This window comes from Nicotiana sylvestris, chromosome 5 (genome assembly GCF_000393655.2).
Source record: "Nicotiana sylvestris chromosome 5, ASM39365v2, whole genome shotgun sequence".
NCBI classification, from domain to species: Eukaryota; Viridiplantae; Streptophyta; class Magnoliopsida; order Solanales; family Solanaceae; genus Nicotiana; species Nicotiana sylvestris.
Genome location: NC_091061.1, coordinates 68,420,755 through 68,440,922, shown reverse-complemented (window position 1 = coordinate 68,440,922; position 20,168 = coordinate 68,420,755). Strand labels below are relative to the sequence as shown.

Below are 20,168 nucleotides of genomic sequence, written 5' to 3'. Positions count from 1 at the left end.
TCATCGTCCTCGATTGTATGTATTAAGTTCGCCGGTGTTATGGTCTTCTGCAATTCGCCTTTGGGGTAAGATATTGTGAAATAATATTGGAGAAATGACTGTTAGATATCGCGGGGTGCGGTGGTTCAGGATTGAATCGGCGTTTCTAATGCTGATAGCTCAAGAAAGATGATCTTTGGAAAGGTTTAAAGTTAGTAACGATTTGTGTGTTCAAGTGCTACGAAGATAGATTTCATTAAGGCAACAACTGAGCAGCAAAGGATGAGGAAGGACATGTGGGGAGTTTCAGGCGATGGTTAAAATTTCTAGAAGGCCAGGTATAAGAAGGAAAGGTCGAGTGGTCGATTAGAAGGGTAAGTTTTGCCAAAGTGTGACAGTGGCGGAGTTGCATATGGGCTTTGTGTTAGGATGACTCTGCACCTTAAGGAGAGTTTGGAACGACTTGGGAATTTTATTGATTGATGATTGGGGTCTACGGATCTAATTTGAAGTATGAGCTATTATGCGGTACGAGATTTGATTTAACAGAAATGAGCTACTTGAAATAAAGAAGGATACAACGTAACTTTGAATTGGAAGGATGTTGCCACACATTTAATTGATGTCCATGAGGAGTGAATGGACTTGTGCAGCTAGTAAGTGAGCATAGGCTCTGGATGGGTTACTGATTTCATAGTAGTTGGACAGTGCAACTTCGTTGGGAGATGTCAGCATGTAATTTCCACAGGTGGGTTATCTCCTGTGAACAGGTCAGTGGTCGCGTGGTTGGCAAAGTTTCTACGAAGGATTTTACTGGCTATCCACTAAGAGGTCGAATATGTTGATGTTGCTAGAGATTCAGAGTGTTCATGAAATGCTAACGGAAGGATTTCGAGGAATTTGGCGGTTTGATTGCGCAAGATCATGTCAATAAGAGATAAAGGACCTTGTGGGTTCCAGGGTTGTATAATAGTAGCTTCAAGCTAAGTGGGAGAGTCCCACCGCCTATGATTGGGTTGCATAGTCGTCTATTTATGAGATTTCTGGTTATTGGTATATTGGCGAGATATTATGACTATAGAAGAGGGTCATCAGTAGTGGTTTGAGCAAAGAATTTAAGGAATGCATGCTATAATTGGTCTTATTGATTATATTCGTGACCAAGTCAGAGTGGGTGGCTCTCAATAACGATCCTAGTGGATTCAAAGGTTAAAGTGTGGTGCCTAAGGATTTCGAGTCCATAAGTATGGTTAAGAATCAAGCTTTTGTAGAAGATTATGATAAGAGGCTCGGAATGTTCTATGATATTTTTGACTTGCAGTGTAGCATTGGGAGGAAAATGAGAAAAAGACTTCGCATTCGTAGAGGAATTATCAAATGGGTTTATCAGTTGAAGATGCGAATGTGCGTGCAAGAATGGTGTGAAACGGTTCATGGGTTTGGATACGATGTGGTCTCGTGGAATGGGGTTACTCAAGATGAGTGCGGATTTAGGTTGGTGATGTAAGGAATGGAGCTATTATTATCTCTAAGGCAAGTTAAAGATGAATTAGAAGAATTTAGATTGATTAGCCATGGTTGAATTGGCGTAATGGTGGCGGTGATCAGTTACTTCAGTGTGATTAAGTCATCCATGTGATTTGTGGCGGTACGTGCTAGGCTTGACGGCCACCGTAATTAATTTTATTTGGAATTATTCAAGTATTATAGACTGTTATGTATAGGCGGATCCCGGAAGGTTTATGGTGGTTTAGACCACTACTTGAGGATTTGAATGTTCTACGGTCATGAGAATTCACTCGTGTGTTGCTATGGTTCTCTTGGAATGAGTTAAGTAAAAAATTTCCATGTAATGAAGTGTTTACCATATTATTGGTTCAGGAGTTATGATGAAGCATGTCGGCTTGTTAGGTGTAGTAAGGTATGAAATTTGAAAGTGAGGATCAGGTTGTAGTTCGGTGTTGACAAGGATGTCATGAGCTCGGATGAGCAGGAAAGGAGCTTGGGAGTTTAAAGTAAGTTTGTATTGTCTTCGACATATGAGATTGGTGTTTTGTGAAAAAGGTTATGCATCTTGGTTATGGATTCTTGATTTGCCCTACATCGCTAGTGGTGTGGATATGCAAACTTGTTATCTGGTGTGGAAGGTCGTGGGAGCATGTCTCACGGGAAGATTGTATAAGTGTGGCATGTAGTCTCTTGATTGATTGAGTATTTAAACCAAGTATGAAGATTGTGGTGATATCATTGAAATGAGAATTTATGCCTGGAGGGCACTCGGTTAATTGGGTTGTGGACTTGGAGGATTGCTCTGGTCATGATGATTGTTCTGGTGTGTTATGGGAAAAAGTGGGTCATTATGGACCCAGGAAAGATTTTTCACCTAGTTCGGTACGATCAAAACTGGCTTGAGGTTTGTGATTTAAATATGAATATCGGCTCTATATCAGGCTGGATGTGTTCATTCCAGCATAGCGCTCCTCAAGGAGGAGTATTCGGACGTTGGATGTTGTTTCATCGATGGTTATTTCATGTAATATTATTGTGCCGTATGAGCTGCGAGACGGCTTGGTGAATTTCTTATGTGTTGAGATTCCGCATAGAGATGATGTTATATAAGCTGGATGGCTCTTGAGATTCAGATCGTATATCGCACCTCAATTGTGCTTGAGTTTTGTAGCTTATGGCGCTATATGTCTCCCCAGGGATGGTATTATGCACTTAGCATGCCTATGACTAATATTTGGTATTTTGTTGCAATGAGCAATCTAGCTCGGTGTGTATCTCCTTACATAAATTTTATGTGTGGATCAGGTGGCACGCTGCCATGGGCATGTTGTTTGGATCGGGTTGCGCGCCACAACAGTGTGATGTTGAGTATAGTTTCCTATATCTTTTTTATGTGTTTTGTTTCCCATTTTCTGAGAAAAGCTCATATTAGTTGCGTAAGTTGAGTAGTCCCTTCCAGAATTCGTTTTCCTTATGTATCATGTTTGAGTATGTAGCCTATTGGCACATTGTGGCATCATGTGAGACTTTTTGGTCGTGTTTGGGGTGGCTTATTTCCTGAGCAGTTCGTACTAGGAAAGACGAGATCTTTGGATTTTGGATCAGTGCAACCTGATTATATGAAGTATATTAAGGAGCAAAGACCATTACTTGGCTCAGAATGAGGTGATGGTTCTTGTCAGGAGTATAGACCCAATGGTTTGTTGACTCAGCAATTGGTTATAAGTTTCTACACACCTCTTCCGTCGTGGCAGTGTTGCAAGAGTTGGAACAGGACTTATATGTGGCATGAGATGTGTTGTCAACGTCAGATTCGTAGAATTTTGGCGGTTATTATTAGAGGATATATTTATGGTCATGTGGGTTATGCAATGCATAGTGTGGATTAAGCAAAGGTATGCAATCATGTATGGGTGCCTTGTGTGGTGATTGATACGGTGTTCGTATGTTGGAAGCAGGCCTGGCAGAGAATTCCGGATGTTGAAATTTGGCTCTAAGGCTTATTTTCCTAAATGAAAGAGAATATCTTCAGATTTGATCGAGTTAATATGCTCAACTGAGTTGTGGTAGCACGGGTAGGTGCACGAGGTGTTAAACAGTGATTTCGGACAACTGCTGTGCAGTTCTTATCACGTTCGAGGACGAACGTATGTTTAGGTGGGAGAGAATGTAACGACACGACCGGTCATTTTGAGCTTTAGCGCGTTCTTCAGCGGTTTAAGTCCATGAGCAGCTTCACTTCAGGCATTATGACTTGTCGCATGGTTGGAATTGAATTTTGGGAAATTCAGAGTTGATTTGGGAAGAAAATTCTCAATTCAGAAGCTTTAAGGTGAAAGAATGGACTATGATTGGATTTTTTAGTAAACAACCTTGGAATCGGGATTCGAAGGTTCCAACATGTCCGTATGATGATTTCGGACTTTGGCGTATGTCCGGATCGGGTTTTGGAAGACCCGGGAACATTTCGGCGCATATTATGGAAGTTGGCATTTTTGAAAGAATTTCATACGTTTGGGTTTAAGTGTATTTCAATGTTATCCATGCCTATTTTGGATTCTGAGTCTGGGAATAGCTCCGTATGGTGATTCTGGTGTTGGGAGCGTGATCAGAAGTGAATTCGGAGGTCTGTGGGTCATTTTGGAGTCATTTGGCTAAAGATAGAAATTTGATGGTTTTTTAGGAGTTTGACCGGAAGTGGACTTTTTTATATCAGGATCAGAATCGAATTCCAGAAGTTGGAGTGGGTCTGTAACGTCAAATATGACTTGTGTGCAAAATTTGAGGTCAATCGGACGTCATTTGATAGATTTCGACATCGAATGTAGAAGTTTGAAATTCTAAAGTTCATTTGTGACGACCTGGCCAGTCGTCTCATGAGTTACCGCTCTGTTTTCCCTATTTCTGCTTTTTTATGCTTCGTTATCCGTGTTTTATGGTATCGGGTTGGTCGGATCAAATCCGGAATGATTTTGGTAAGGTTTGAGACACTTAGTCTCTTTTAAGGGAGTTTGAGTTGGAAAAGTCAACCGGATGTGATTTTGTAGATTTGTTCTTGTTTAAGGTATTTTGATAATTGGAACAAGTTTGAATAAGGTATTGGGTCCTATTTGTGCTTTTAGTTGAGGTCCCGGGGGCCTCGGGATGATTTCGGATGGTTAACGGAGAGGTTGAGTTATTTTGGAGATGCTGAAGTTTTTGCTGCTTCTGGTGTTTTCGCACCTGCAGTTTGGGGACCGCAGGTGCGGCGTCGCAGGTGCGATGAGTGAGTCGCTGAAGCGGAGAGGTTGAGGGAGTCAGGGACTGTAGAAGCGGTGAGTTGGACCACATCTGCGAGGTCGCAGATGCGGAAGGTGATCGCAGAAGCGGGTTTGGCTGTTTAAGTGAGTTCCGCAGAAGCGGAGGTATGACCGCAAATGTAGTATTGCAGAAGAGGTTTGTGAGTCGCAGAAGCGAAAATGTCTGGCAGATCATATAAATTATTTCATTTCGCGAGTTTGAGTTATTCCACCATTTTTGGACTTCGGCTTCGGAACTTTTGAACATTTTGGAAGAGGGATTTCAAGGGAACTTCGCTAAGATTCGATGTGCGTAGAGGCCTATTCGAGAGGCAAAGGCGTCGCGACCTAGATATTTAGCCAGTTCGAGGTGAGTAATGATTGTAAATGATGTTCTGAGGGTTTGAAACCCCAGATTGCACATCGTAGTGCTATATTAAGGTGAGGCACACGCTTGATGACGAGCGCGGGGTCGTGTACTATTGGGGATTGTGACTTGGTCCATACCGATTGATGATTTTACCGCGTATTTGATTGAAACCTATTTGCTATCATCATTATTTGGTTTGAATGCCATATTTGGGCCTAGTGCCAACTACTTGAACCCTTCGGGGATTTTTGTTGATATTTCCTTACTGTTTTGACTTTATACTTGAACTCAGTCATGTTATTTCCCACTGTTTTACTACTCAGTCATGTTTACTTGGTTTTAATACTTAAAAAATATTTGAAATGATGTTTGGGCTGAGAAACACTGTTTTACTATTGCCCGAGGGGCTTGTGAGGATTTTTGACTGAGTAAGGCCGAGAGCCTATGTTGTGAGGAAACACTGATACTGATTTCAGGCCGAGGGCCTGAGATATGTACGCCACGAGGTGGCTTGATTGATATGAGGCCGAGGGCCTAGTTTTGATGCCACGAGATGGCTTGTTATTGCGCTTGGGTCGTAAGGGGCCCCTTTAGGAGTCTGCAAACCCCCAGTGAGCGCGGGTACCCACTGTGATGTGAGATTGAGTCCGAGGGGATGGTATTGTTCTATGTGATTGAGCCCAAGGGGCTGGTATTGTTCTATGTGATTGCCTGAGGGGCTGGTACTGATCTGAGATGTTGCCCGAGGAGCGGATTTGTCGATACTGTGCCCGAGGGGCGAGCCTTTATGTGTTTACTTTTCATAATTGACTGTCAATTACCTGCTAAATTATTGAAAAGGGCTCCTTCATGAAGTTAAATTTTGAGTTAAGGATTTTACCTATCTTTCACTGTTTTACTGTTTTGAAATGGTTTTACTGCTTAATTATTGAATGCTTTGTGTGAGCACGTGATTTTTACGCTACATGAATTACTCCCACAAATTCAAAACAAATTAATTTTTTCCATTATTTGCAATTTCGTAGATTTTCGTAGCATTTTTTGTTATTGTTTGCATTTGTCTGTGCATGTTTATAATATCTTCCATTATTTGCAATTTCCAATCACAAAACCTTAATACACTGCATTTGCATTTAGGATCTAATTTTTTCATTCTTGAATTAATTAGTAATTTAGTATTTTATAAAAATGGAAAAAAATAACTTATTTTTGCATTTTTAATTTTTTGTTTCGAATTTTGGTAGTTTTTCTTTAATTTGGTATTTAATTAGTTGTGGTAATTATCATTTAGAGTTAGTTAATTTAATTTGATAGGATAATTTGATTAGGAATTAATTTAGGTTTTATTTTTAATTATTTTTTAAAAGAAATTAGAAAAAAAATGAAAAGAAAAAGAAAAGAAAGAAGAGGGAAATCAGTTTGGGCCAATTCCAATTCTATTCATCCAGGCCCAAACAATTTGGCCTATACTCGGCCAAAAACTCGTTCCAGAACCGGCCTGCCCCACCAATGAGCCAAATGACTCCATTTTAATCGAGTTGATCAAGACCGTTGATATCTTTTGACCTAATGGTCCGGAACAGAGTCATAAGACAGTATTTAACTGTCTGAATCTACATACCCCTCCCCCCCAAAACCCTGTCTCTCTCACTCCACCCATCACAAGAGATATTATCCAAAACCCTAGAACGCCATCCTGATTTTTCCACTGCCTCGAGCCCGGCGGCGCCACCACCAAACCACCCCAAATCAACACCCCGAACTCCCCTTCATCTCCTCATTCTAATTCTTCACTTTGTTTACCTCGAATCTTCCTTGAACCTCTTAAATCTTGAATCAAAGTTCGAACCCTAAAATGCCAAAACTTCCAAATCAAGATTAATATCAGATTGAGCCAGAGTTTGGGAGATTTGAAGAATCAACTTCAGTTCTTTGTTGTCCAAGTTTTGTAGGTACTTCCCCTACTCTTTTGTTTAATCTTTTTCTCATTGTCTTTTTCATCAGTTTTCCTATCATTTGTCTCTTTCGTTCTTCTGGATTTTTTCTGCTATTTTTGTTAATTCTTTAGGGGTCATTTTTTATGCATGTTAATATTAATTTGTTACTTAGCATATTTCCATTGTTGTGTTAGATTTGTTCGAACTTCATTTTGTTTTTTCTTTAAGCCCAACACCTCATGAGTCTTTGTGATTCAGTAGGTCATTTAGGCTGATAAATCTGTTTGTTGATTTGGAATCTGGGTTTGACAGAATTCAAAATGGATTTGGACCTTGAAAATTTGAAGCCCAAGACCTGGGTTATACAGACCCACACCAAATTGATTTGGGTCAATTTGACCCATGTTTTGGTTTGATTTCTGAAGTAATTAGCAGGGGTTTAAGGGGGTATTCTGGGTAATTGGCTCAAGGAATCTTGATGTAACTGCCTAAGGAAGCTTCCTAGAAGCTGGGTTGGGGACTATTTTGAAGTTCTGAAAATTAAACTAGTGGTACTTAAGCTAAAATGAAAATTGCAAAAGGGTCTAGGTGCAAATCTGATCCTCATCTAACTACCCTAAATGCCTTGCCTATAAAGGCTCTCTAACTTGGCATTCAAGGCAGGGATTTTGAGATAAAAATTAAGAAAAAAGCAAAATGACTGGAAATTTTAATGTTCTATTAAACTTTTTTGTGATCTTGAAGTTTTTTTGAATTACTGAAGCAAGTTCTGGTTCATTTGGTATTTAGATGGATTGAATTTTAGTTTTTTTAAGCATTGATTGAAAGTCTGCTGGGTTACTACTCATTCGAAGTTGTTTTCTGGGCTGCTTAACCCGACTCTTGGGTCTGAATTTGGTTTCATTGGTTATTCCTGATTGCTGAGTTATGTTGCTTTGCTGCTTGGCTACTGACCCTCCCGTGCTTTCTTTCATTTCATATTCCAGGTACAAATCCTAAATCCTTCATGATGTAAACTTCAATTTAAAGATGGGAATAAAGGCAGTGTTGAAATTTTGGCAGCAGTTCTACTTGTGCCACAACTCTACTTCTCTCAATGATGTTTATACTTTTAGTCACTTTGAATCAAGTTTGTATTAAAATCACGCATGTCTAGTTATGTTTTAGTATGAAGTTCGAATAAGATCTGAATTCTATAGCCTATCCTGTTTGAGTGATTGTTAGATATTTGTGCTTTTTCACCAAATTTCGAAATTGCCTTTCAAGAGTGTTAATGGTTTTTCTTCATACTGTAGTCTAGCAGGTTCCTGTTTGATTAGCTGAGTTTTCATGTTGTATTTAAATTATGGACTATTGGAACGTTGCATTAAGGGATTTAAGTAAGTTAAAAATGCAGTAAAGTTGCTTCAGTCTTGTTCAAAGTGAATAATCGTTGCTTTGGGTGTTGGTTTCATATTTAAACTGGGATTAGAGCTGCTAAGGGTAATCATGATATTGCTTGATGTATTGTCAAATGGCATGTGATTGATTTTAGTTTAGAAATGGTGTAGAAGTTGAAATGCTTATTCAGATTGGTTTAAATGTGAATATTGAAGAATGAGTGATTGTTTAGTCTCATAGGTTTCAGTAGTTGCAACTTATAGTATTTCGTTGATTAGCATAAGAATGTATTTGAATTTGAAAAGAATGGTTTGGAACAATTGTCAATTAATTCCAATCAAGGCTCCAATGTCTAATAATCGTTAGTTTAGTTTTGTGGTTCCTTAATGTCACGTTTCCAAATTTGTTAATGTGTAAATCCCTGTGGCATTTTTCTTTTCTTAACAAATGGAGGAACAAAAAATCTGAGTGCTTTTCTGCAATTGCACGGGTTCGATACGCGAACCCTCTTGGCATCCAGCTTTGCGCGTGCTTCAAAGTGGGATTCTTGTTTGGGCTCACATGGAATCTGATGTCGGAGCTCACAACCTTGCAGCCGAGGACTCTACTGGCCCGGGCCTCACGTTAGGCTAAGCCCAAGTTTCGAAACAAAATGAAGTAGTTTTCACTTAGTCGTATCCCTTTAGATTCACAATTTAAATTCAACTGTGTTTTAAAAAGTAGCTATAATTCCCTTAAATCTTATTTAGTTAGTTTAATTAGTGGAGGTGTGCCATATTAAACAAAAATAGTTTATGGCCCTCTTGTTTTAATTTAGAAACCTTTGAGTTATTTGAGGTTTGTCGTGCCGAACAAAATCTCAATTGCATGGCCCTCGTTTTAATCAATTTTGTTTTATCCTTAGGAATTGAGGCATGCCATTTAGCGAATTTTCATGGCCCTCAAAAAGTTGCAAACGCGTAGTTGCTTTAGGAGCATTATTTTAATAACTTACCTTCCTAAACTCGGGTGCACATTTATGTGACCCAAATCCAATTCTCAACAATGTTAGATAAAATATATCGAGGGTCGTGGGTGCATTTATGTGACGTGGTTCAAGACGTATTTTAAATGACATTGCATTTCTCCTTAAAATAATTGAATAAAAGCAGCTATAAAGTTCAAAATTGCACCATAGGCTAAAACATGTACTAAAATCATATAATAGGCCAATTGTGACAGCTCTGGCGACTCTACTGGGGATCGAACCTAGAATCCCTGGTTCAGGGTTCAAGAATTCGAGCTTAGATGAATTGTTATATTTGGCTTTATCTATTATATGATTTTATTACATGTTTGGGCCTAATGTGCTAAATGTTTCTTTTACCACTTTGATACTAGATGAACTATATATAAATTGTTCCGAAACCCTTCTCTTCTCATCTTCGGGGATGTGCTCGCTGGTCGAGACTCCCTATTCTATTAGTGTCATACCTTGAAATAAGAAAGAGGCTCGGACAAGTTACTAAGCCGGATGGCCTTTTGGTTCCCGGTATGTAGCCCCCTCCTCGGCTCGAGTCGTCCGCTCGGGTACACAAGTCTAGAACAAATACCCAGGTTTTGAACCTAGAATAACTCAGCTTCATGCCGGATCCCTAGTAGGAATATCTGTTTGCATCATGTGCATTTAACATTGGAGACTCAACACAGGGGTTGGGTCTGTCTAGGACAGGTGTACCCGAAATGAAAAGACCATCCTGATGCATCTTACTTGCTACTTGTGCATTCATTTGCTTCAGATTTGCATGTTGACCGGCTTGTAGGGGAAAAAACTTAGGAAAAGTCAATGAGAAAGTTGAGAGAGATAATTTCCTGTTTTGAAAAATCGATGTCCCAAAATATACTGAAACTCTGCCGAAATTTTGAAAAAAAAAATTGTTTTGTTTTGAAAAAAAAAAGAGAAAAAAAAGAGTTGGTTTTTGTTTTGTCAAAATTGCCTGAACTACGCCAGTTTGATTCTCACCGGATGTGGGATACGTAGGCAACCCCCATCGAGTCCAACTTCCCTTTTGAAAAAATAGCCCAAAAAGAACAAAAGTTTTCTTTTATTTTAAATAAGCAGGGTGATGCCACTTTTGTCTAAGATAGCCGAATATCCCTAAAAGGACGCCGGAAGGCCGTTTTAGCAAGAACAGCCACCTTTGGTCTCTTTTTCGAATTGTTGGCCAGTTAGCAAGCACAGCCTTAAAATCTGCTCCCCGCAAGTGTTGAAATGCCGTATTTGCAAAGCCGAGTTTTATTTTGAAATGACAAATTTAAAAATAAACCTTTCTTGAGGCACATGAGTCATGATTTTGCTTAATCACCCTAATAAATGTGCAGAATGAGAACGAGTCAAAATTTGCCAATAATATTCATGAACAAAATCCCTTTGGAGCTGCATATGTGGTGGGATGATCTGGGTAAATCAGGGCAAGATATGGTCAATCAATACATGGGAGGTCTCACCGAGTTGTTGAAGATTAGGCCTAGAGGAGACATCATAAAGGTGTTGGTTACATTCTGGGACCCGGCCCACAACGTGTTTCATTTCTCAGATTTTGAACTCACCCCAACTTTGGAAGAAATAGCCGAATATATTGGGAGCGCCGAGGTTCCTCTAAGACACAAGTATCTGGTTGCTCCAAGAGTCGTCGTTGTGCACAGATTCCTAGATTCCTTAAAGATACGCAGGGGGTCCATAACCCAGATTTGGCAGCCAGTTTTTCCACTCCATAGTTTATATACCAGAGATACGGTCATATAGGGGGGTTTAACAATCCAGAAAAAAAAATTGTAGCAAAGGGAATCGCCTCAAATGGGAAGAACATATGTGTTTTGCTTTTATGGTGGTCTTCTTGGGACTTCTGGTGTTTCCTAGGAAAGATGGAAATATCGATATACGGATAGCTGGGATTGTCAGCACTTTGCTTACTCAGGCCAAAAGCAGCCTCGCACCCATGATAGTAGCTGAAATCTTCCACGCTCTCACAACCTGCAAAGCCGGAGGAGAACTTTTTTGATGGGTGCAACTTGTTGCTGCAAATATGGATGATTGAACATCTATGTCATCGTCCTCAATTCATGAGTTATGGGTCGACAGAGAAAACCTGCATAGAGGAATTCTATACAAGGGTTGATGGGATCAGCTTGCCAGAAGGAGTCACAGAATGGGTATCACACCTCCGTTCCATCACTGCAAACCAAATAGAGTGGACTTTGGGTGGCTTCTTGTAGATGAGATCACATACATGCCAGCTACCGGGCCTTATTTTCTCTTGATGGGTCTTAGGAGTATCCAGCCTTATGCCCCATACCAGGTTTTGAGATAGCTGGGGATATTCCAAATAATTCCAAAAGATGAAGATCTTAGTGCTCAAATAGTCGAGATTGGTCCTGATGGTTAGTTTCATGAAGCAACAGTCCGCCAGATTTGGAGCGAGTGTCAATACTTGACGGCAAATACCAGTGTACATGATCGATCCAAAGGTGAAGTTTCACCAGGGTACCTTGCTTGGTATAAAAGGGAAATTGAGTTTGGTAGGCCGGCCAAAAGACCCCATCTTCAGGAATTTGTCGAGGCGTCACATGAACAGTGGGCTTGTTTGGCCAAGGAGAATAAGTACAGGGTTACCATAAGCAAGCTAGAGAAGCAAGTCAAGGATCTTCAATTCGAGAATGGTTTGCATGCCGCGGCGGATGAGGGTGAAAAGAAAAAGCTAGCCAAAGAAAATGAGGACCTTCGAGCCCAGATTCAGAAAATGAAAATGGCGGTAGAAAATCCTGCCAGAAGCGCAAAAGATGGAAAACTTATAAATAATCTTAGGCAAAAGGTGAGTGAGTATGGTTTTGATCTAAATAAGGCCAAGGGTGAACTAGCAAGGGCTCGAACAAAATTGGCTAAGAATGCAGAGGAACGCGCTTGGTTAAGTAATTTAAAGAGAAATATGACAATAAGGTTGTGGGGTTGAAGAAAAGGGTCACCATCTTTAAGAACAAAATGATCAAGCAAGCAAAAGACTTTAAGGCAGAAAGGGAACACTGTTACGCAGCGATGGCACAGTTTGAAAGAGATTTTACAACAACTCAAAGAACAGAATCAAGTAGCCAAACAAACTTTGGAAGCCAGGGCCCAGCAGATTGGGCAATTGTTGCAAGAAAAGGGTGTCGTAAGAGAGAGAGTCAGAAAGATCGCCGACTACAGCGCGATGAAGTGCAGTAGTTGTTAGGATATGACTAGATCCATGTTCTTTTCCACTGTGATGACCTTTGTCCGCCAGATAATGGAAGATCTCTACCACGTCCAAGGGGATTTAGTGCGTAGGCCCGTGGCGAGACCGAATGATGTCCCGCGGGCCCCAGGAGTAGTCGAGGCGTTGATGTATTCGTGATTTTCATCGAAGTCTGTTAGTCTGTTTTCGAGTCTTTATTTTCACCTTTCTGTTGGAGTCTGTTAGTTTGTTTTTGAGTCTGTATTTTCATCTTTTCATCAAAGTCTGTTAGTGTCTTTTTGAGTCTGCTAGTTTTTGAGTCATTGTAATCAACGCATTTTTCTTTTTATGAAAGTTTGAAAATTCCAAAATATTTTATTTTTACACTTATACCCCAAGAAATACGCTCGGTCTGATTCATGCGGGGTCATGATATGTAGGCAATCTCCATAGGATTCGACCATAACCAAAAAAAAGAAAAAAAAAAGAAAAGAAGAAAAAAAGATAGAGGAAAATAAGAGAGAAAGAAAAGGAAAAGAGAGAGAAAATAAGAAACCGTGAGAAGGGAACAATGGGAAAACAAGAAATAGACATGAGAGAATAAAAACAAAGAGAGATCAAGCAAGGAAAGGCAAAAATGGAAAAGAGAAACAAAAGAGTGAAAAGAGAAGTTGCAAATGGAAATAAGGAAAAGCCGGGATGACGCAAGCAACTGATCAAATGCATAATAGAAACGGTTAACTGCTTAGGTGCATTCACTCCTCAAATATGTGGTTGCCTATCTGTTAAAGCCCTAATCGCTAATAAGTTTATTATTGATGAAATTCCAGTTCAGGCAGGTGGTTAGTTTGATTGGCATTCTGGCAACTCACTCCTACAACACCCGGTCCAAAAACAAGCTAAACATGGCCAACCAGGAACTTGAGGCAAGTATTGTCGATCTGTCAAAAGAGATGGAAGAATCAGAGGTCAATCTGAAAGATGAGTTGTATAAGCTGAAGCAGCAGATGGCTGAAATGTGCCAAGCATGGGCAAAAGGGCACCCACCGCCAGTTTACCCCGCCAACCCTGCTTTTATCCTGCCATTTGCTCAGCCCTAGGAACCTACCACTATGAACTCATCTCCGGACTTTCCCCTCTATCAACAATGTCACGGCACCACTTCCCATACATCACAAGCTCCACCACCCAAACAAGTCTCATATCCTCCACCACCAGTCCCTTCTATTTTGGTGGAACCCCCACCTGCTGCATTATACCGATCCTACAGTGAGCCTCTGTTCCAGACTCACGATAGCCAGTATTAACCCCCGGAGCCCACTTTCAAGGTTCCCGAATCCTATTCCTACACTCCTTATTTTGACCTCCCTGCGGAAACTGAAAAACCATCTAAAAATCCCGAACAGGAGGAGATGTTCAAGAAAGTTAAAACCCTGGAATAGTCTTTCACAGACATACGGGGGTTGGGAGGTCAAGTAAGTGTGGCCTACAAAGACCTATGTCTGTTTCCAAATGTGCAATTGCTGGCAGGGTTTAAGATGCCCAAGTTTGATTTGTATGATGGGCACGGTGATCCAGTGGCACATTTGAGAGGTTTTGTAGCAAAATTAAGGGAGATGGTGGGAAAGACGAGCTGCTAATGGCGTATTTCAGTCAGAGTCTGAGTGATTCAGCACTGGAATGGTATACTCGGCAGGATCACGGAAGATGGTACACATGGGATGATCTGGCCCAGGCATTTGCTTGTCACTTCCAGTACAATCTCGAGATTATTCTGGATCGTCTGTCTTTGACGAAAATTGAGAAAAAGCACAATGAAGTTTCAGAGAATATGGTTTTCATTGGAGAGAGCAAGCAGTGAGGGTTGACCCTCCAATGAAAGAAACTGAAATGGTGGATTATTTTCTGCAGGCCTTAGAACCGACTTATTACGGACATCTGGTAATGGCTATAGGCAAGTCCTTCAATGAAGTGGTAAAAATGGGCGGTATGGTGGAAGAAGGGCTCAAGACAAACAAAATCATGAGCTATTCGGCGATCAAGGCAACCACCCAGGCCATTCAAAGTGGAACTGGGGGAGCAATTGGAAAGAAGAAGATGTTGCAATGATCGAGTCAGGAGCTTGGTTCGGACCCAGGGGCCCATCAAATTAATATAACCAGCCCCGACCCTACCACCAAACCTACCCTCATACCCCATATAGCTCACCACAACACTACTACCCACCACCAGACCCTCATTTTTCTGTCCACCATGCCCAAACATACACTCAACCTCCTACCCATGTGCAATGGCGTACGCCAACCCTACAAAATACCTACCCAGCTCCACAAAAGCCTATCCACCCCCAAGAGCCTACTGAAATCCCCCTGGAACAGGTTTACAGCCTAATCAAGCATTCAATAACGAGAGGTTGTAGAGGAAGAAAACCTTCACTCCACTAGGAGAGTCCTATACTAGTCTATTCCATAGGCTGAGACAATTGGGTATGCTAAATCCAATTGAGCCAAAACTGCCAAATCCTCCCCCGAGAAATCTTGATCACTCTATGAGTTGCAAATATTGTTCTGGTGCTCCGGGGCACGACATAGAGAAATGCTGGCAATTGAAAACAGCTATTCAAGAGCTCATTGATACCAGCCGGATTGAGGTCCAAGCTCCGGAGGCGCCCAATATCAACCAGAATCCGTTGCCGGCCTATCATAAGACAAATATGATCGAGATAGTGCATAAGGTAGGGAAGCCCAAGAAGCCTTCACAGACCATCATGATGATTCGAGCCAGCGAGGTCAGGCCGGGTGAAAAGTCAACAAGTGAGAAGTTAGTGATCAGGTTGAGCGGGGCAAATAGTGAACCATCTGTGGTAGTCAAGAAAGGGTTTTTAAGTCGTGTTGCAGTGAAACAAGAAAAAGCAAAAGTGGTGGTGCCAGGGATGGCGAACAAGCCTGTCATAATTATGGAGGGTGCTCGCATAGATACTGTAATTATCAAATCTAAAACCCAATTACCAATAGTCAACAGCAAGGCTGTCCCGTGGAATTATGAACGAGTGACAGTGACTTACAAAGGGAAAGAGGTTAAAGAAGAAGTTTGTGAGACCCATGGTTTGACTCGATCGGGGAGATGCTTTGCCCCCGAAGAGTTGAGAAAAGCTAAGATCTCCAAAAATAACCCGGTGCTGGTGAAGAAAGATGTGACCGAGGAAGAAGCAGAGGAATTTTTGAGAAAGATGAAAGTGCAGGACTATTCCATTGTGGAGTAGTTGAGGAAGACACCTGCTCAGATTTCACTATTATCATTATTGATCCAATCAGACGAGCATCGTTGGGCTTTGATGAAAATCCTGAATGAGGCCCATATTCCTAACAAAATCTTAGTAAACCACTTGGAAAAGATAGCTAACAAGATATTTGAGGTAAACAGAGTCACTTTTTCTGATGATGAGTTGCCCATGGAGGGCACTGATCACAATAGAGTCCTCTATCTTACGGTGAAGTGTGAAGATTCCGTGGTTACTCGAGTATTGATTGACAATGGTTCCAATGGCAACATTTTCCCTCTCTCCACCTTAAATAACTTGAAAGTGCGGATGAGAGAATTCACAAGAATAGTATCTGCGTTCGAGGATTTGATGGTGGAGGCAAAGATTCAGTCGGTGATATAATACTGGAGCTGACGACAGGGCCAATTGAATTTACCATGGAATTCCAAGTGCTGGATGTGCTTGTTTCCTACAATCTGCTATTGGGATGACCTTGGATCCATGCTGCCAAGGCGGTCCCATCTACCCTACATCAGATGGTCAAATTTGAATGGGATAGATAGGAAATAGTTGAGCACCGTGAGGATAATCGGTGTGCTCATAGTGATGCCATTGTGCCATTCATTGAGGTTGAGGACGACAAGGGGCCAAGGGTCTATCAGGTCTTTGACACAGTGCCATTTGAGAAATTCCTGAGGGAAAATGTGTTCCAGTTCCAAAGGTAACTGCCGCATCAGTCATGGTAGCTTTCGAAATGTTGAAGAATGGTTTTGTACCTGGTAAGGGTTTGGGTGCATCTCTACAGGGCATCGTGCGGTTGGTGTCTCTTCCTAAAAACTTATATATATTTGGTCTGGGATTCAAGCCCACGGCCGTAGATGTGAGAAGAGCCAGAAAAATGAAACAGAGGGCATGGGCCCTTCCAAAGCCAGTCCCGCGTCTTTCTAGATCATTTGTCAGGCCTAGTACCAGAAAGCGCCCAGTGACGATGGTTCCCAGTTCAGTGGTTGATGTGGATGGAGATTTGATTGAAATGTTCGAGAGAATATTCGCCGATGTGAACATGTTGGAAGTTGGAGAGGGTTCGAGTAAAGTGGATGTGCAGTTTGTTGGGCCTAGTGCAAAGATTAACAATTGGGAAGCTACTCCTCTTCCTACTCGGAGGGTGTTTTGGTAGTTTGCTTTGATTTTCTTTCAGTTTATCTAGATTATTCCAGATTTCTAATTCAGATTCTATGTTCCATCCGTTTGGATGTATAAACCTTGTTATCTTTGCGCCAAACATGAGATTGGGTCTTTTGTGGATTGCTATGCGGGCTATTATCAGATCTTAATGGATGAGGAAGATGTACAAAAGACGTCATTCATTACACCATGGGGTACGTACTGCTATCGGGTCATGCCATTCGGTTTGAAAAATGCTGGGGCAACTTACATGAGGGCGATCATGACCATATTTCACAGCATGATACATAGGGAGATCGAGGTTTATGTGGACGATGTGATCATAAAGTCCAAAAAGCAGTCTGACCACGTCGGAGATCTGAGGAAGTTCCTCCAAAGGCTCCGCAGGTACAATCTTAAGCTCAATCCTACAAAGTGCGCATTCGGTGTTTCTTCTGGAAAGTTGTTGGGATTCATAGTCAGGCATCGAGGTATTGAATTGGACCCGTCAATGATCAAAGCTATCCAAGAGTTGCCACCCCCGAGGAACAAGACTGAGGTGATAAGTCTGTTGGGGAGGTTGAATTACATCAGTAGGTTTATTACTCAGCTTACGACGACTTGTGAGCCTATCTTCAAGCTGTTAAAGAGGGATGTTGCGGTTAGGTGGATAGATGAGTGTCAAGAAGCATTTGATAAGATAAAGGGGTACTTGTCAAACCCACCTGTGTTGGTCCCGCCAGAACCGGGGAGACCTTTGATTCTGTATTTGACGGTTTTGGACAATTCATTCGGTTGCGTATTGGGCCAGCATGACATCACCGGTAGGAAGGAGCAGGCTATATATTATCTCAGCAAGAAGTTCACATCTTATGAAGTTAAGTACACTCACTTTGAGAGGATATGTTGCACCCTAACTTGGGTAGCACAGAAGTTGAAGCATTATTTGTCATCTTACACCACTTACCTCATCTCTCGCTTGGATCTGTTGAAGTATATCTATCAGAAGCCTATGCCCACAGGGAGGCTCGCAAAATGGAAGATCTTACTAACAGAATTCGACATCGTCTATGTGACTCGGACTGTGATGAAAGCACAAGCATTGGCGGACCATTTGGCCGAGAACCTGGTGGATGAAGGATATGAACCTTTGAAAACTTACTTCACTGATGATGAGGTGATGCACATTGGTGAGGTGGAACAGGTCGAAAAGCCAGGATGGAAACTTTTCTTCGACGGGGCTGATAACATGAAAGGCATTGGTATAGGAGCAGTACTTATTTCTGAAACAAGGCATCACTACCCTGTTACGGCTCAGCTTCGTTTCTACTGTACTAACAACATGGCTGAGTATGAGGCATGTATCCTGGGTTTGAGTTTAGCTGTAGACATGGGTGTCCAGGAAGTCTTGGTCTTGGGGGACTCGGACCTTCTGGTGCACCAAATTCAAGGAGAATGGGAGACACTGGATTTAAAACTTACATCGCACCGGCAATGTTTACATGATCTTTGTCAACGGTTTCGGCCAGTAGAGTTCAGGCATATTCCAAGGATCCATAATGAGGTTGTTGATGCTTTAGCTACCTTCGCGTCAATGTTACATCATCCAGATAAGGCCTATGTTGACCCGTAGCATATTCAGGTCCACGATCAATATGCTTACTACAATGTGGTAGAATAAAAACTTGATGGTGAGCTTTGGTTTCACGATATCAAGGAATATATCAGGATGGGGTGTATCCGGTACAAGCCACAGGTGATCAAAAGAAAATAATTCAGCGGTTGGAAAGCGGATTTTTTTTCAGTGGATGGGTGTTGTACAAAAGAACTCCAGATCTTGGATTGTTAAGATGCATAGATGCTAGACAGGCCACGACTATCATGACTGAAGTGCATTCCGGAGTCTGTGGACCGCATATGAGTGGGTATGTTCTGGCAAAGAAGATCCTACGAGCACGTTATTATTGGCTCACTATGGAGCGAGATTGTATCGATTTTGTGCGCAAGTGTCATAAATGCCAGGTGCACGGAGATTTGATTCATTCTCCACCATCTAAATTGCACACAATGTATGCACCATGGCCTTTTGTTCCATAGGGCATGGATGTCATTGGACCAATTGAGCCAGCAGCGTCCAATGGGCACAGGTTCATTATGGTGGCCATCGATTATTTCACCAAGTGGGTTGAAGTTAAAACTTTCAAGTCTGTGACCAAAAAGCAATGGTCGATTTTGTGCATTCAAATATCATTGGTCGGTTCGGGATCCCAAAGGTGATCATCACAGATAATGGTGCTAATCTCAATAGTCATTTGATGAAAGAGGTATGTCGACAGTTTAAGATTACACATCGCAATTCCACCCCATACCGCCCTAAGGCGAATGGAGCAGTCGAGTCAGCTAACAAGAACATAAAAAGATACTTTGGAAAATGGTAGAAGGTTCCAGGCAATGGAATGAAAAGTTTCCCTTTGCATTGTTGGGTTATCTCACTACTGTTCGCACTTCAGTAGGGGCAACTCCTTATTTGTTGGTATATGGCACCGAAGCAGTAATACTCGCGGAAGTTGAATTCCCATCCCTTCGGATTGTTGCTAAGGCCGGAATTGATGATGATGAATGGTTCAAAACCTGCATGGAGCAACTGAGTTTGATTGATGAGAAAAGATTAGCAGCAGTGTGTCATGGCCAATTGTATCAACAGAGAATGGCAAGAGCATATAATAAGAAAGTGCATCCACGGAAGTTTGAAGTGGGTCGGTTAGTATTGAAACGCATCCTCCCTCATCAGGCTGAAGCAAAAGGCAAGTTCGCCCCAAACTGGTAGGGGTTGTTCGTCGTAACAAGAGTGTTGTCCAATAGTGCTTTGTATTTAACAGATATAGAAGGCAAATGTGTAGAAATGACTATCAATTCTAATGCAGCCAAAAGATATTATGTATGATTTCTATGGTTAAATTGTATTTGTTTGTACTTGGCATATTTTGAAGATTGGAATGATGAAGGCATTTTGTTCTGCTATCTAAACACTTTATCCTTTGTTACCCCTTTTTGAGTCTT

General features: G+C 41.4%; 1 protein-coding gene across 1 annotated transcript; it reads left to right on the top strand.

Moving 5' to 3' along the window:
* Positions 1–15,170: 15,170 nt before the first annotated feature.
* LOC138868783 (uncharacterized) lies at positions 15,171–18,741 on the top strand. The gene is made up of 6 exons (XM_070146354.1): positions 15,171–15,662; positions 15,945–16,337; positions 16,508–16,665; positions 16,905–17,048; positions 17,175–17,516; positions 17,775–18,741. The coding sequence occupies exons 1-6, from the start codon at positions 15,171–15,173 to the stop codon at positions 18,739–18,741; spliced, it is 2,496 nt and encodes an 831-aa protein (XP_070002455.1).
* Positions 18,742–20,168: the final 1,427 nt, after the last annotated feature.

Coding starts and splice junctions, on each gene's coding strand:
- LOC138868783 (XM_070146354.1), top strand. CDS start 15,171: ATGCTAAATCCAATTGAGCCAAAACTGCCAAATCCTCCCCCGAGAAAT. Junction 16,666..16,904: donor AATGTGTTCCAGTTCCAAAG/GTAACTGCCGCA, acceptor ATCATTTGTCAG/GCCTAGTACCAGAAAGCGCC. Junction 17,517..17,774: donor TTCCTCCAAAGGCTCCGCAG/GTACAATCTTAA, acceptor TGTTGCGGTTAG/GTGGATAGATGAGTGTCAAG.